Source organism: Camarhynchus parvulus, chromosome 1, assembly GCF_901933205.1.
Source record: "Camarhynchus parvulus chromosome 1, STF_HiC, whole genome shotgun sequence".
Classification (NCBI taxonomy): domain Eukaryota; kingdom Metazoa; phylum Chordata; class Aves; order Passeriformes; family Thraupidae; genus Camarhynchus; species Camarhynchus parvulus.
Genome location: NC_044571.1, coordinates 90,070,032 through 90,088,106, shown reverse-complemented (window position 1 = coordinate 90,088,106; position 18,075 = coordinate 90,070,032). Strand labels below are relative to the sequence as shown.

The window sequence follows — 18,075 nt, the reverse complement described above, 5'->3', positions numbered from 1 at the left end:
CATATGTTATGTCATAATAACAGGATACATAATTCTTGAATGAAAGCCACTAATTAGTAATTATAAAAAGCTGAAACTAATAAAAATGTTTCCCTGACATAGTAAGAGCTGAAACAAAACAGCTGCTTTGAAATATGTATTTCCTTGTACTATTTGCAACCCAAAATCTGTAGATATGGAGATATCCAAGTGAAATGGGCTATAATAATATTGGTATAAAACTAGGAGCTCAAACTCTTGAGCAGGGTCTCAGAAGCTCATGATATAGGCTTTAAAATAAAACATTTGATAGCTCAGTTATAATTAGATTATTTATTGTGTGGCTCACTGGGATTCAACTTTTCACTTTTCTCTTCAGAAATGAGCTAAAACCTTTTCTTTTCACTGAAATGTAAGAGATGACTGACTTGGTAACCATATGTGCATATTCTTAGATTTATAATGATGAGTGTCTCCTATAACACTTTACTTTTTCTGTGGTTAACTTCAATTTTTCATTCTGCTAGTGCTCAAAAATAGCTTTCTTAGATAAATCTGAGATAATTTGTTCCAAAATTTATTCTGCTTTTTTTCTGTTTTGGAGATATTCAGCAGGGAAAACATGGCATATTTATGGATGTTTCCTATTTTAGCACTTTCATGTTGTTTTCCAAGCTATATTTATATTTTTAAAATGTGAAATCAGGTGCAGTTTTGTAGGAAGTAACTATTATTAGAACTACTTTTTAAAACAAGATGTTTCTTTTACTGTGACTGATATTAATTATTTTTATTTAATTATTGCAAAATTTAATTAATATTGCTTCTGCATACCTGCTGTAAAATGAGGCAGAATCCAACCTAGTCACTTGGAATAAGTGACCTCAAAAACTTGGGAGAGGAACTAATCCTGTGCTTAACCAGCACAGCCTCACACCCACACCAGCCTTCTCACTGACTAATGTTTCTTGCTCATAGAGCGCAGCTACATATTTATGGATCTGTCAGGCAGGATCCTTCCACTTCCAGCCTTGCCTTTATCTGTTTGAAGTCCATGGCACACGAGCTCTGCAGTGGAAGTGTGCTGTGTTCTGTAAGAGCCCCGTGATCTTTGTGTTTGTAAAACCCCTGACCACTTTCCTCTACTGAAAACAGACCAAGACTTGCTCCTTCCGAAATTTAGCAAAACCAGAAAGAACACTTGAAGTGCTCTGTGAAGTGGTTCAAGTTGCTGCCCAGTGGAGGAGGGCCTGCTGGGTATGACTTTATGAGGTTGCAAAGACAGACGAAACTGTGTTTGATTTGTAGCTGTTCATTCTGGTTGCCAGAGCACATCAACATCAGTTCTTCACCCAGCAGGGAAGCTCATCCCAGGTGCTGGCCCTGAGTGTGCTCAATACATACACAAAGTGCAAACTGCTGGAAGGCACAAGTCTACATGGCAAACACTGCCCACGTGATGGATGGCACAGTGATGAACATCGTCCTTAGCTCCATCAGAAGGCCAATGATTTGAGGAACAGCATTGCTGTGCTCACTTGTGTACTTTGAGACTCCCAAGGCAATGCCTAGGAAGAATCCCCAGGGCACACTAATTGCCAGTGTAGACATGAGTGGTTCTACATCTGAGAGCCATTAGGAGCTTAGTCAGATTTCCGTTCCAGTCAGGCCATAAGAACAGTGATGGTAAAGGCTTCTTGGAGAACTTGAAAAATCTCCTGCCTCCTCATCTCTTGGTCTGATGTTGAACATTGCTTAGACTGCCTGAACTGTATGTTTCCATGAAAAATTGATTATGCCTGTAACATTCTAGTGCTTGGCAATGTTTTAACCTATGACTAAATTTCTGCAGAGACAGCCTAGGTCAACTCAGTAATTTGGCTGTGTTGTTTTTCTTCTCCCTGCCTCAAAGCAGAATTAGGCATTCGTGAGTTCTATCATTGATACGAGTGACAGAGCACTGAGCAAGAGACTCAGGGCTGAAGAGTACTCCTTATTTCACTCCTTATGCAGGGCTAGTACATAATTCAGTACAAATCCTACTTCTTCATTAAGTAATATTTAACTTGGTTCACAAGACTGTCTTCTCAGATGTTCCTCCTGTGCTACTTACTAAAACATGACTTTGCAGATGATATAATTGAAAAATCAAATTCCCGTTCTGAACACTGTTCAGAATAGAACATAGAATTAAACCATTTGATTAAAAGTTTTCTGAAATGCACAGTACCACACAGAAGTTAGCAGCAAGTGAAGAAATAGCAACGTTGCTTTTTAAGAGTGCTAGGCAGAGGAGAGGAAGAATCTTCCTTAACCACTGGTATCTTGTTTAATTAAACTAGTATTTAAATGCTATAGTGATGCATTTACAACACTATAAAGGAAAAGAAGAAGTTAGTAAAACCATTTGAAAGACTCTGCTTATTTTTGAATGTCTGAGAGGTGGCAATTTCCACTGTAAAAGTGTTCTGGATGTAGTAGTATGTATGGAATAACACCTGGTAAAAATTGTGAAACAAAAGAACTTTAAAACCCCCAAACTCTTACCTATCTAAAGCATGTTTCATGAATGTAAAAATGCAACAAGGCATGCCATATCATGGTATCTGGTGGCTTAAAACCAAAAGCCTCAGAACATCCTATTCTTACTCCTGCATGCCTTGTTCTTTCAAACTGAATTTTCATTTTTGTTTGTGATTTGGGGGTCAGAAGGGCTCTGTACTACTTTCATTCTGCAGTGGCACACAAGAGCTCAGTGTGCCTTGTCATGTAAGTGGTGCTGTATCAAATGCTTGAGTTAATTACTGTGTAATGTATCACAGAGCAGCACCCATTCCAGTAAATTTTGTCTTTATTTTTATCATCTCATTAGGTAAACTTATTCAGGGGCTCTTAGGAATATAATGTACAATATATAATTATGTATGTCCATTACTGTTTTAAACATTGATATGGAGCTTCATATTGAAGTGTATTAATGGGAATACACTGTGAGCACAGGAAAATGCAACTTTGGATAGGTCATTTGTTGTGTGAGATGCAATTGGACACTTTAGACTTCTTTCAAAGACCAGAAGGAAAGAATTTCTTCATTCTGTGTACAGGAGAGTGGCTTATCAAATGTTCTAAAATGAAAAAGGATTTGTGTTTTTTCTTAAAAAGCACCTTCACATTCGGGGCTTGCATTCAAAATACTTTTAATATTTTGAAGCTTAGAGAAGGCTGTGTAAAGATCCCCACAACTAACTCCCATGAGCTTTGAGACAGGTCCCTAATGGCAAGACCACAAACTTTTATACATACTATGATTTCCAGGTGCTGCTATCCTTCTTCATATCACTGATTAAATCTGCTGGGATTAGGCCTTTGCCATACCAAACTCCCAGTTTCCTATGTGAATTGTTTTTAAAATAGCTTTCTTCAAGAAGAATATTATTAAGTTTCTTCACAATCATTCTCTTTCGTAACATGTGGGTGACTTCAGAGTAGCTGAAGAGATTTGACTCCATTTGAAAATTGTATTCTCCTAGAAAACAACATGTGTCTGTAAAACATGGAATGTAATTTATTTTGAAATTTAGTTACTGATAACACTGCAAAACCATTTCTACTTATCCATGTTAAATTAAAAAGAATGTTAACTAGTCAGAGGACAGTAATTAGAGATTAGCTTCAGCAGTGTGGATACAAGGTGCATTTTATCACTATTTCCCATAAACAAGGGAGTTTCTGAACAGGTGAATTCATGCTTAAATTCTTGAGAATAGACTTGTGTGTAGGGATTAGCAAGGAACAGGGAGCAGTGTGAGCTGGGGACCTGGATTTGGGCCCTTGTGCAGCCCCTGGTGCGTGGCTCAGGGTTCAGGGGGCTTTAGCAGTAACTGGGACTGATATTTCCAAGTGTTAGCCAGGCAGAAGCTCCTTAGTAGAAAAAATCCTGTATGAGGTCACCTTTATTTTGAATAATATTAAAATCTGTGACCACAGTGCTGCTGTAATAGCTGAGGGAAACTCAGCATTGAGTGCCAGAGCTGCAAGCACACGTTTGTTTGTTGGTTGTGCCTTGGTGTTTTCCTTGAAAGACTGAGAGGAGCCACATGGCTGCAGAGCAGGATGTTGTCAGGTCAGGAGACCTGCATGCTCAACTTAGCTGGCTGCTAGACTGTACCTAGGAACTCTTCCTCATCCCACAGTTGAATAATTTGACTCTAAACACTTGAAGCTCTTTTGGGTAGAGGCTGTCTTGCCTTATGCTGTAGCATCACAATTTCTGCTAGCTGCCTCCAGCATGAATATAAACAAGTGATGATAGCAGACAACTCTGCTGGCCTCTCAAGCCTTTATACTCCATTCTCAAATAAAACTGGATTTCAAAAGCTTTCTGTCAGCAAGATAGGCTCATGTGCATGATCCTTCTTTATAATAATTGTAAAGATAGTAAAACATGCATGATTTAGGTACTAAAACCAGATTACATAAACGGATCAGAATGAGGATATTATTAATAGTTAAAAGTTAGTTAAAAAAATTAATATGAACAGCTTTAATCACAGTAAAGCATGAAAACAACTAGCTTCTTCTCTTGTTTTTACCCTCAAATATGGGGTCTATAATCAGTGATCCATGCTGTGTCCCAGTGCATCAATGTCCAGCTGTGTGATTGCCATGTGAAGGGTGTGCAATTGTCACGTGGCAGCTCCCAAACCAAGCCTGTGTGGACTCCTTCAGGGGAATCAGAAAGTCCAAACTTTGCATGTGCTGTATGAGCCTGCACACAAACAGCTGGGAGCTGTTGGGTTCAGGCATGTGTCACCATTTGGGACGCAGCTGTGGCATGCAACACAAGACACATAATTCCTGCTGTACACAAACATCTGTAGCCTAGAAATAGAAGAGGTTAGACTACCAATTTTCAAAGCTCAAAACTGCATGATGACAGCACTAATTTAGCTACTCTAAGTCCTAATCTTTTAGTGAAGAGTCGTACAGTTTTTCTTATGAATTGCTTATCTTTTTTCAGAGGGCTGGTTAGGCCAGATGTTGTCCTTCCCCTAAAAGGAGATTATATCACAAGTGATGCTTCTTTACAGCAGAGCACAGATTTTCTGGAGCAGTAGCCACCCATTCACAGTCTGAAAGAGTATTTGACAGCTGCTCAGATAAATGGAATGGTTTTTAAAGGCTGTTTGAAAATCAAACTACCCTTTGTGTGAGTGTCTAAAATGGGCATTGGTGCCTAACACTTGGTATCCAAATTAGAGAATTTTTATGTAGTAGTGTTAGGGGTGTGTATTTTTGATGCCAGGCTGATGTGGAGAGACCTCTTCATCATGTCCTGATTTAAAGTTATGGCTACAGATGGGTTACTGGAAGGGCTGTGCTGGTTCTACTGATAACAAAATATTGCTCAAGAGCCTCATGGGTTCCCCTACTCATCCCTGAAGAGAAAAAGAAAACCACCTAACATAGGTGCTGGCTGATATTTAATTCTGACACGTTGCAGGCTTTGCAAACTAATACAACAGAAATTTTTTATTTCAGGGATTTTGTGACTTAAAAGACAGAGTGTCTTTTCTGGGCATCCTTCGGACCTAAAAGCTTACTAAATACAAATTACAAAGAGTTTGTTCCTTATATGTTCCTGTCACTGTGGTACTTACCATGTGGGACTTTCTTTAGAAGTAAAATAATAGTAATATAATAATTAGTTGACAAATATTTGATTGTTCCCTTCTAGTAACAGACAGCATGGGTAAGGGGTAGAAGCCAAAAAACCATGTGAAAAAAAAATGAATACAAAATGAAATAACCAAATTGGAAATCAAGTCTTCTGAATAATTAATAAAAGATTTCTTAAGGCATTCTTCTGATAAATTTAATGCCATTTTGACTGCTACAAGACATGCTTTATTTCAGTTCTCTGGTGTTCATTGTTTGAAAATGTGCTCGTGTGTGAGGAAATGAAAACATTTTTGAACAGAAGCAAAATTACCAGTTTCTTCCATAATTGGAACACAACAAATAATTAAACCTTCACTAAATTGAGTGCAAATTTTGATGACTAGATAACACCACATTATGTCCTGAAGCTGCTGTATTTCGTTTCTGTGCAATCTGTCTTCCTTTCCATAATATTACAACAGTATGTTCTGTCCCCATAACCTCTACAATATGCCCTCTCTTTTTCAAATGCTATCTTGAGGTATGATTTCATCAGATCTCATAATTTCATTGCACCTTCTTATTGAATTGGTTTGCAGGTGTTTAAATATTTGTATGGTGCATAGCCAGCCTTTGCAATATTTGCCTTAATCTCATTTGTGGTTTCTTTTTTTATCATTCCTGTCACCACAAGGTAAGATATTGCAGCCCACAGCCAAAGCTGTGTAAAACATCATTCACTCCTTGACAGCTGGAGTAATTTTTTTTCCCAGTGCTTCTTTGTTCAATTGCATTTATTTTGCTGAATTGTGTAAATGAAAATATTTAAACCATTATTCTGCCTTTATATGCTGATTAAAAGAAAAGTGCTACAAATTTGCAACATGGTTTTAACCAGAAGACGGCATGTTGTGTTCCCTCGCTTCTTTTTCTTTCTTACTTATTAACAACTGCCTTTCTCCTTTTTCTGTTGTTTCAGTTAAAGGATCAAGAAAGTTAAGTCTGCCAACAGATCTTAAGACTGATCTTGGTACGGTAGGCGAAAGCCAACAGCTTTAAACTTCCTTACATTCATTGGCAAAACATTTTATCAACTGATTCATGAGATAACACAATAACCTCAGAGGCTTTGTCTGAAAAGGCTTTCTAAAAACCACCTATTAACCCATACAGTTCTGTTGGCAGCTCTCAGCATTTTGCTTGTTTAATATTCGTTTATTTCATTGTAGACATATATTGCCAATCATTACACACTGTGTGTGTAATACTTTATTCTGAAAACCTCCAGAAGTTTTTCCAAGCTGGTTGTTGGTGAACTCTGCCTATAATACCCAATGCATGCGCTGGTCTATTTTCTTTATTTGGTGTACGAGTTGTGCCACCACAGTGATAAGACAATTGAACATCTGTATTTTATGGTGTCTTTGAATGTTTGAGAAGTCAGATCAGAAATCAGTCATTTGTCTCAGTCCTCTCCTTGAGACTTACCTCAGCCGGCTGTTAAATACATAGTTTGGTGTAATCTTTTTTCTCAATTCTGCTTTAATATTTCAGTGGAAGAGCATAATGAGAGTACAAAAAAGCTCACCTCAAAAAAGCTAAAATGAAAATTTCTATATCTTTAATAACCTAAAACTGCTAGGAGCAGATCATGCAACACTGTATCCACATAAAGGGATATCCACAAGTATTGCTCCTGGTATTTGGATTGGAATGTGTGGTTCACACAAGAAATTCTTATAAGTGTTCTTTAAATATTCTCAGTCTCAAGGAATTTCTAGTTTTGCTCTCTTGGGAAGTTTCCCTTATAAGATGACTGAAAAAGCCAAGTAGCCATGCCTCATTACTTAGTGTCCTTTCAGAGATAAAAATTAAAGTTGGATCATGTCCTTGGATAAGACAGCTGAATTTCATTTCTGTCACTGGGAATCATGTGCACCTGTTAACCAAGGTAGCACTTGTTCCACAAGGCAAAAGCCAGGCATATAAATATGTCTTTCACCTTGTGAATGACTGAGAAACTTGGAAAACTGTCAATTGCTCCTGGTAAAGATTAAGTAAGTAAATGTTGAAAAATTGCTGGAAAATTCAATCAAAATTGTGCAGGCTTCAGAGTACAAAATTATTCAGTTAAAATAAGTTTGAGAAAGTGGGAATGGAGGAATACACCCAAACAAAATTTGGAGTGGAAAATTGCTATGTTCCTAATACTCAAAAAAGGTGAAAGAAGTAGGCACTTATAAACCTGTAAAATTAATATTTATCACTAAAATAATGGGTAGCTATTAAGAGGGAAGGTGAATACTTAGAATATCAAAATAGCCATAGGACAGGACTTAAGACTAAGCCATACTCTACAGATCAACTTCTTTTTGTTAGTATTATTAAAAGTACGTTGTCTTGAAGGACACATAGCATTAAATAAATTTAAATCTTGTAGCATAAGACAAGCAGAAGATAACTTAATGGACAAAAGACTGTATTTAGAGGATTTTGAAAATGAAAGAAGCATGCCATTGTAATTAGAATTGGTGACAGCTTTATTGTGTAATATATAAAATGTTGCATATCAGAGAAAAAGCAACCTTATCATCAGCTTTCCTGTAATCATGTTGGGAGTGGGACAATATTGTAAGCTTTTCCTAGAATATATTGACAAATTGCAGGCAGATTTATATTTTAGTTACCCCAAACAAATACAAAAAAAAATCCCCAGAAAACCCCAAGGACAGGGGAGCAGGGTAAAAAGCTCCAGAAGTTAAACAAAGTTAACTTGAAAGGGTTGGAAGCATAATGATCCATTTAAAATGTATGATATATGTAAGGAACTTGGAAAATTAATGGAATGCAGAATCTTGCCTGTAGTTTTGATTTCAGAGTAGTCGTGTTTCTACCATTCCTTTATTTGCTTGTATTCATTATTTTTAATAGTATAGAACAAGATAAGTATAAACTAGAATAAGCCTGAGAAGGTCTGGTTCAATGTCTTGCAGAAAACAGTGGAGTGCCATTGGTTTTGAAATCTTCATAAGCACTGAAAGGAGCAATCAAATTGTCACTAAAGCGTCCTGTTTGTTGTTAGTGCTACAGCAATCAGATATCCTGTGCTTAGATTACCCAGAAGCTAAGGATGAGGCACGTGGAAGAAACATTCAATGTGTAAACTGGCAGATCCTCATGGATAATCAACAGCAGAGAGAGGTTTAGAAAAGGAAAAGAAAATGGACTGAAAACCCCCCAGACCTTCAGCTCTCATTCATGACTGTCTTAGAAGGTCAAAATATTCCTGTTAATTATTCTAGCCATTAAAACTGTCCTGAATTATAGATTGCTCAGTTTACAACAGGCTGGGAAGAGCCTCTCTCAATATAAGGAGCTACATTTAAATGAGAGTTCCTGGAAAAGGTGATGACCGCATTTCAGTTACTTCTGCTCCAAAGCATCCTGGCCACACTGTCAGAGCTCTTGGAGATTATTTATCCACCCTTTGGCTGTTGCCTGAGATTGTCCCCATAGTCTGAATATTCAGGGGCTAACAATAGTTTTTAGCCCACAATTCTTGTAAAGATATTCAGGTCACCACTTTGAGATGATAAAATATTGTCCATGCGTCCCATTGGCTCTGGCTTGCAGCTCTTTAGAGAGTGCTGATGCATCGCCCACTCTCAGCTGCGGCTGCAGCTAATTGGGACATACATTAGCATTTGGCAACTTACAGTTCTGCTCCCTTCTTGTGATCTGCCTCGTGGAATGTCCTTGCTTTCACTTTGCTTTGAATTGTAAATAGTAGAGGTTAAGTAGTAGTTAAATCTATTTCAGGTGGAGGTGTTGCCTGTACTGGAAATAGTCTGGGGAGTAGTTTGCTATCATTTAGGGGAATAATGTGTGATCTGATGACTCAGGGGTTCTTGTTAAACTTCAATAGGATTTTCATGACCTAAAGGTACTTTGGGACTCCACTTTGACCTTTATATAACTGATGAAGTTGATCTCAGCTTCTTTTTATTTTCATGTGGTGATTATTTTCTCTCCTTGCTGAAGCACTTGTCCCCTGTGGATGTTGTATCTCCACATGGAAAAGAGTGATGTGGCACATGAAGGGATACATTGAAACTTCTTGATAGTTTTAGCTACTGCAGGTCACAGCAACCCAATGTTTATTTGAGTTGACCAGAAAGGAGACGTGGCAATGCTGCTGCATAGACTGTACAGCTTCTCTATTACCCTTCAGAGGCAGCTCTGAATGATAGGATCTTTATTTTTAAACCTAATAATGTTTCCCAAAGTCTTCTGAGCATATCATCTTCATTTCCTTGCAGTGTTTCACAGAGATGAATTATGGGGATAATCCTAATTTTATTGAATCAAGTGGAGAGTCTGAGATATATCCAGACATATAGAACTGCTTTGGTATGAAAGCTTTCTAACGTTGCTTCACTGGCCACTTCAAGCATCACCTTGTATTTTCCTTTTAGAAAATATTGCTGCTCATTTCACTAAAAGCTTTTAAAGGTTCCAGCTGATCACAGGGAGCTAGACACAAGCCATAGCTAAAGATGGGGGGGAGTCAGTAACTGCTGACTTTTCTAGAATTACTATGAACAGATGGTTTGACTGTAAGGATGATGCCATCACCTAGACTTTATTAGTGAAAGAACAAAAGGAAATGCAAATATAAATAGGCGTCTTTTTTTTCTTCTTGCTCAGCTGTGATCTTCAAAATTGTAATATATTTTCCTATGCTTTCTACAGATACTTACAAGCAGTAAGACCACAGCCCAAAAACTTTAATTCTGAAAATTGAGTTCATAAAACATAATTGTAAGGATGCAAGTAAGGACCTGGGTTTATGGGTTTGTACTATTTTGTCCATTTTGGATGAGGTTTGTGGAATCTGTTTGATTTATGTATATGGTAATAGAGTTATAGTATGAAAATATCCACCATTTGATGCGTTTGCATTTAATTGACAGGGAAGTAGCACTTCCTGGATGCTCCCAAGCCTATGAAACAGTACCTGAATAAATGAAACCTCATTTCCATTTTAAGAATGAGCAACAGGGTTATAGCAGTTCTTGCTTCAATTTTTCAAAGTATTTACAGCAGACACTAGGCACTCACACAATTTTGAAGCTTTTAAACTGTTTTTGTTTACTACTGCATTGGACAAACTGGTAGATTTTAGATGGAGCATTCTGTATTGATTTACCTGGATCTATAGTTCTGTTTACAAGGCTAAAGAACATTTCAGAATTTTTGAAACTTTGAGTTGCTTTCCTCCTTCGTATGACTTTGTAGAAAAGGCAGCCCAGACATCCAGCTGTACCAATGATTTTCTTTAAATGCTTGGCAGTGTATACATTGGAAATTATTTGTATTTTTGCTTGATAAGGATTTTAGGGACTGTCCAGCGTATGTCTCCTTCCAGAAGGGTAGAGGAACTTTCTGTCCCCTTCTCAGTCTGAAAGTACCACCTGAATTGAGGAATCATCTCAACTCCGCTTCTAGGCAGAATCACAGCATAATCAAGTTTGGAGGGGACCTCTAGACCCCACAGGTCTAGGTTGTCTAGACCCTCATCCTTCTCACAGCAGGTCAGGCTCCACCAGGTAGGTCAGAACAGTGCCCAGTCAGGTCTCACAGCACTTGATCTGCACTCTGGCAAATGCCAAATACAGGGGAAGGATTTCAGCCCTCAAACAGCTGCTTATGCTCTTGCTGAGTCTGTGGAGGATGAGCTTTGCATTTTCTACTTCAAGATTGATCACTATGAAGGTGCAAAACATCATGAAGGGGACTAAAGTCTTTCACTTTTACAGAAATGGTTTTAAAACTTTAGTCTTTTGGCTATTTCACATCTTGAGGCTTGGATTTTGATATTCTGTATTGAGCACCTTACTAGACAAAAGTATCTTAATCTTCTGAAGGTCAAGTGTATGACAGCACCAGTTTTTTCCTTCCTTAAGTAGGAGAATGTTTATAGTCAAACATTTTTAAAAGAGAACCTATATATCTAATGGATATATTAGCACTCTACCAGTCCGAATTACCAGAATTTTGAAAAAGCAACAAGATAGTTCAGTTACTATAGCAGAATATACATGTAGTCTGTGGCTATATTTCACAGCAGAAACGGGCTGTGTTCTAACTTCTAATGTTTCCAGATGAGAAAAAAAAATACAACAAGCTGATCTACTTGGGAATTTTACAAGCAAGTAGTTAAAAGGAAAGGTAAGTGCCTTAAACTATACAAAAATACCCTAATTTAAAATGATTATAAGTTATACAGTTAAATTTCATCACAAAGGAAAGGCAATGAAATTTGGTAGCTGGAAAAACAAAACAAGCAGTGAAGATCATCATACATTTAGGAGTTGGTAATAACAAAATGACATGCAACTGGCTAGGCTCCAGTGTCACAGGTACTCACTGTTCCCAAGTTCTTTGGTTTTACATAAAGAAGAGTTCCTTATGGAGGACTTCAAAGGTAAGTCATTTTCCACTCCTCTCAAGCACTGCAAACACATATAGGGTGTGGTACTGGCTGGTCTGAATTCTTTCATTCTGAGGTCTCTGTTCACCTCTCAGGTTGTAACATTTTTCATTTTTAAAACCAGAGAATGAATGCCAGTTTTTTTCCATGGTGAAAATGCAGGTGCAATGCTATACTAAGGGGTGCTCAGGACAAGTTGTTGATATCCAGGTGATCTTGTGGTCCATCCACTCTGCTTCCATGTTCCAGTGTTGTCTTCTGTGCAGCCCAGGATTTATTATGTTTCCTGCTTATGTTTCAGAATTCAATCAAGTTTTCTGTCTTATGTTTCCCTGTTTATTGCACAAAGAATAGCAACCATTTATGTTGGATTATTCTGTGGGGGCACACTGAGTGCTGTGTACTTTTTGAGACAGTCCAGCACTGTGGTGTGATCACTAGAAATTCAGCAGATGAATCTGAGGAGCAGACTTAGATCCAAGTAGTCCAAAATTTTTCCACAATTCTGTGGGAGGAAAGGTAGATTTGTTTTTATATTTGCACTGCAAAGTTTCAATTTTTCAGACATGATAACATAGAGGTGATGTTATGACAAATGTTAATGTATTCTCAACGTTTTTCATTTGGAGAGTGTTTATTTTTTATTTTTATTTCATTTTTTTTCATAATTTCAGGCAAAAAATAGTCGTTTTAAAAGAGAATCTGTCAGTGATCTGACAATGCACTCAATGTTTTCAGCCACTTCCCAGTAATTTGGTTCTCTGAGAAATACATCTGTTCACCTGCTTTCAAAAAGCATAGTGGATTTAGAACCAAGTGTATGATAGGATTTTGTTACCACAGGCAGAATACCATTACATTATACAGGCAGACTGTTACAATGACAGCATATTGTAGTGTTAGAGTGGACCTAGATGTTCTACCAGCATGTCATTAGGGCAACTCTTCCTTCCTGTTCAAACTGATGAAGACATGATGTTAAATGCACATTTTTGTTGGCAGTGCATCTGCAGTAACCTCTTCTGCCAGGGCTTTCACCTTCTCTCCTGCCTGGCTGACAGAACTGCACCAAGGGAAATTTGTGTTTCTGACTTTTGAAGGAAATTTCTTTTTAACAAATTCCTTAAAATTCTTATATGTTATGGTATCAGCCTGTGTTCTCACTAATGAATATTCACACAATTACACTAATTTTGATTATTGTCACAGACATTTCTTTATGAAAAATCCTCTCTCAGGATTTTTTCCTGCTGAAGCTGAGAAGTTCAGTAACCAGACATAAACAATAGGTTATCTGCTGCTGTGGAATGTAACAGGTCTGTCTGGATTGGCCCAGTTTTGGATGTTTGGAGTTGGTGGCCAATCCAGGACTGAGCTCTCTTGGAGACAGTCCGGGAGAGCGAGGTTTGTTATTCATTCTTTACTTTTCTGATCTTAGATTAGGTAGCTAGCAGCTTCTGGAAACTCTCTTTGCCTTTTCTTTTAGTATAGTTATAATAGATGTATATGTCATAAAATAATAAATCAAGCCTTCTATAATGGAGTCAAGGATCACGTCTCTTCCTTCATCCCAAACACCCTTGTGACCACCGTAACAGATTATTTACAGACAAAGCTGAGACAGCTCTTGGGGCCATTTGAATGATTTTAAGATTCTATTTTTTTCTTAATTCAAATGTGTATCTCTTTGCTGTGTAAAAATAAAGGTTAGTCACCATCATAATCATTACTCAAAATCTAATTTATTGGTAATACACAGAAAATCCCCCAGTGGAAACAGATGGATTTTTCTTCACTTTAACAGTAAAGATTGTATTCTTCAACAGTTGTTGAGAAGGTTCTCTAAGACTTATTTCTCAGGTTCTTTCTGCTCCATATTAAAGCATTTCTCTGGTTCTCTTCTGGTTCTCATCTTCTCTTTTATTGATTACTTCCTTACAACTTAAAATGATATTATAATGATTCTAATTATGGATGTTTATATTTTTTTTTGTCTCAGCCTCCCTCAAATCATTAGTAAGAAGGTTTTCAGCTAGGTTTTTGGTTTGAATTTATCCCTTTGTTAGAACTGAAAGAATCGGTTGCTCATATTCTTTCCTGATTTTTTGTGTCAAGTATAAAAAATTGCTAGGCACTAACTGCAAATGAGTGCTTCTTTCATACTGACATTTTCATTACATTTAACTTTAACAAGTACTCATATTTTTACTGGTAAATTGTTGGTCTCTTTTGCTTTTTTGCAGGGGTCACCAAGTTGTTTAGAAGTTCTCTGTTTGTAATCAGGCAGGTTGTGTAGGATATACATGTTACTGTGTGTAAACTAAAATCCACATGTGTATATAGAATATTCTCCCTGCACAACATACCTCAAAAAATTGGCTTAATTTGAGGCTGCCTGCAGGTTTGCTGCTGTCATGTTGCACATCGCATCTCTCAGTAGTTTCATCAGGTTCACAGAAACTGTTGTTACTTCTTCAGTTCCTCTTGATCTCATCATCCTGCTGGTATTTTGTCTGACACTCTTGCCTCACATCTAGCGCAGTTCTTTCTTTTTTCAAGCAGTTTGTGGGGTGCACAGGGCACTGAATGGTGCTAGTGTTTGGTAGCTGCAACAGATAAAGCATTTTTAATTCATATGGGTAAGCAGTTTTAATTCCATGGGCCCAGACAAAGGCATAGAAACATGAACTGCACTGTAGAAGCAGCACATGGAGAATGTTACAGAATTTTGTCATGACCTGTTACATATTTTAATACATCATATATACATACCACGATTTACTGCTTTGTTAAACCAATACAGTTAAATTAGTATAAATGGTCTGAAGGGGTAATTGCCTATGATTACTTCCAATGGCTTGCATGAGCCCTATATTTTTAAATTAATGATTAGAATAGCTATAAACTGAGCCCTGGCCGTTTAGTTCACTACCCACAGAGTGTAGACAAGGCTATTCCCCTGGCATAGTGGGATGGTTCTTACACAATTTGGAGACTGCTTCAAGGATAAGCCCCACTAAACCCTGGTGCCCAAATGTATTACATTAGTGTGGGACTGGCTGAAGGGATCCAGGAGCATTGGAGAGGGTAATTCTAATTCCCTTCACCTCACGGGCAGCAGCACCCATGGGTGTTGGAGGTGTAGTTCCACCCAAGGGGTAGGAGGTGATGGAAAATGCAGTGGTGGAAAAGGGATCTTTTGTGCAGTGTTTTCTTCAGCAACAACTCTTTGCCTCCTGCAGAAGAAGAGAGAGTGAGGAGCTGCTGCACTACTGTGTCAATAGCACAGAGCAATCTGTGCATTGCTGTTTAAGTCCAACATTAATGTCCCTGATGTCAACCAATGCTCCATGTCAATTAATATTTCTGAGCTGAGAAGAGCCCCAGTGGCCATATGAGAAAAGCAGTAATCCAGCAAGGACAAAAGTGAAAATGTTGCTTTTCCTTACAAATCAAACAAAGCTGGAAAAAAGCTGTGTTTTTACAAGCCTCCTGTACGTGTTCTTTGGGGTGGTTGGGAGACATCTGTCACGGCAAAGGAGAATCAGGTGACTCAGGCCTCAGAGGGGTAGTAAATCATTGCAGTCATTCTGAAAGGCTTGAACATTCTCATTCTCCCTTAGAAAGTACACTGTAGAAAGTAGTACTTATTTTTTTTCTTGTCACTTTTCTTGGACACTTCATCTTTCTTCAGACAGTGCAGCAAGGAACCTTTTTCTTAAACAGTACATAACCTTTCTTTAGAATTGTTTTGTATCACAGGCTTTAGAACATTAAAAAATGTGAGAATTTTTAAATGCACACATAGAATTTTCTCATAGATTTGAGTGGTCTTTATCTGCTGGATTCTTTTCAGTTTCTCCACAAAAAAAAATTGCAGTCATGTTTCCTATAATTATCTTACTCATTGTTCAATGCCTGTGTTTCTACTAAGGCTTGAAGACCTGCATTTCTTCTTGGATATGTTTTTAAAAGTTGTATCTAATCAGAGGAACAGAACAGTCTTAAAATAAAGACAAGTTTGTAGCTGATCACTAAAATCCCTCTTCTGCTCGTTGTTATAGCACCCACTAATATTTCATCAATTTCAGTACTTGAAGGGATATCCCTACAGCTGAGACGAGACGTGATTTTTGTTTTTCTTCCCAGGAACTGGCTTTGCTTATTCAAAAAAGCATTGTCAAAACAGCTAAAGGGATTTAGGTGCCCAGATCCTAATGATGATTTCATGTGGGCCTCTGAAGGTAACTGAGACAAGCCAGCATACTTAGAGAAACATAGCAGCATTTCTCTTATGCTGAGGCATAGTGAGCAGGGCTTTGGATGTGTTGTGGCCATTCTGTACAATGCTCAGGGGAGAGGACTCACAAGTGTTGCTCAAGTTTCTATAGAATATGATTTTTTTTCACTCTGTTATGTTCCTCACCACTTCCTAGGATTTTCCCTGGAGATAATTAGATATCATGCTGAAACTCCTTCCCACAAACTGAATTTTGAAGAAAGGAAGCAGCTGGATGAGGATGTGTCTGTTGCTGAGGTTGAACACTCAGCCTGTGTCCTTGAACGAAGCCCCTGATCTCCAAGGACTTTCTGCTGAAATATACAAACAGTTCCAGCAAATTTTGGAAAATTTCCTAACTAAAAATTGAATGAGTCATCCACATCGGTTTTATATCTGCTGTTAGCTCAGTTAATAGCCATGTATTAAGGAAAAATGACAAGAACCATGGAAGTTGTGTCACCTACAGAGCTATTTTGTTACGCAGTACAGATACTAAATTGCTTTCCTATCTATAATTCTGTACATTTTTTCCACTTCTGTTCATTAAGAGTGAACGTTTTTCACATGGAAAGGATGTGGCTTGCACATTCAAAGGCTACATGTACCACTCTGTACACTGTATTCAGTATAGGACTGGAATATTGAGGGAATATAGAAATAGCTTTTCATAATGTGCACTGGTGCTATTGTGGCATGGTAACCAAGAAATAAATTTATCTTGGTACGTGAACATTCCTCTTTCCTTGGATACAATACAAATCAAACAGAGTTGACTGAATATGATACTTAAATGCAGACTCTTGAAGACTAAGATAATTCTCAGATATAAATAACCCAACATTTAAAATTAAGGCAGAAACCCCAAGATTGTCCCTACCTACAGTGTTGAGGTTTTACAGTTTTGAACAAAATCCTCAGTGTGCTTGCATGAACCTGAACTTTTGTTTTGCTTATTACCTGCTGTTTACTTAAAATAACCTGCTGACCAAAAATAATTCACTTATACCTGGGTGTGTATCCTTTCACATGTTGAAGGGGAAATTATGTTCAGTAATTCTCCTTATGTTGTCTTGCCTGGCATGAGAGGAAGAAAAATACCACATGAATATTTTACTGTCCAGTCCAATTCTGAACTCTGATCCAAATCCTGATCGTGGTTTAAAGACCTGTTAACCAAGAACAGATGAATGCAGTAAGAGTTTGAGGCAGGCATGTTTTGTTTCCCACCCCATGAGACAGCAACATGCGTTGTGCTGATTGACCATGGCCTCATTTCTATAGAGCTGTTGCAGACAAATCAATTGTTCAGCAGTCAGTTTCCTTAGAAGTAAAATAAATCTATGTGATATATAAAGAATAAAATACTTAGCAATATTATGGCTATTTTTGTAATTCTCTCAAATTACAGTGGCCTGTTTCCTGCAGCTTTGAGTCTGGCAGGGAAGATGTCTAGCTCTGAATTCTACCCTGAAGTAAATTATACTTGCAGTTCTTATGAGAACAAAAAGGAAAGAAAATACTCAAATTGACTTGGTATCTCTTAGGAGACACAACAGCAGGTGCCAGTGTTACCTGCAGTACCTTGGTACATGCCTGTGTGCATAGGTCAGCAAAATGCTGTGGGATCTGCAGCTCTAAGAACACATACCAGTTCTGTGGC

The 18,075-nt window shown here is 37.8% G+C and overlaps 1 protein-coding gene across 3 annotated transcripts in view; it reads left to right on the top strand.

Moving 5' to 3' along the window:
• Positions 1 to 18,075, top strand: part of STXBP5L (syntaxin binding protein 5 like) — a 184,841-nt gene that overhangs the window by 145,243 nt on the left and 21,523 nt on the right. The window contains exon 21 of one of the 3 annotated variants that reach the window (XM_030943403.1): positions 6,620 to 6,670. The exons of the other annotated variants lie outside the window; for them this stretch is intronic. Within the exon in view, the coding sequence (XP_030799263.1) occupies positions 6,620 to 6,670 (51 nt within the window). The remainder of the gene's footprint in view (positions 1 to 6,619; positions 6,671 to 18,075) is intronic. 3 annotated transcript variants of the gene reach the window in all.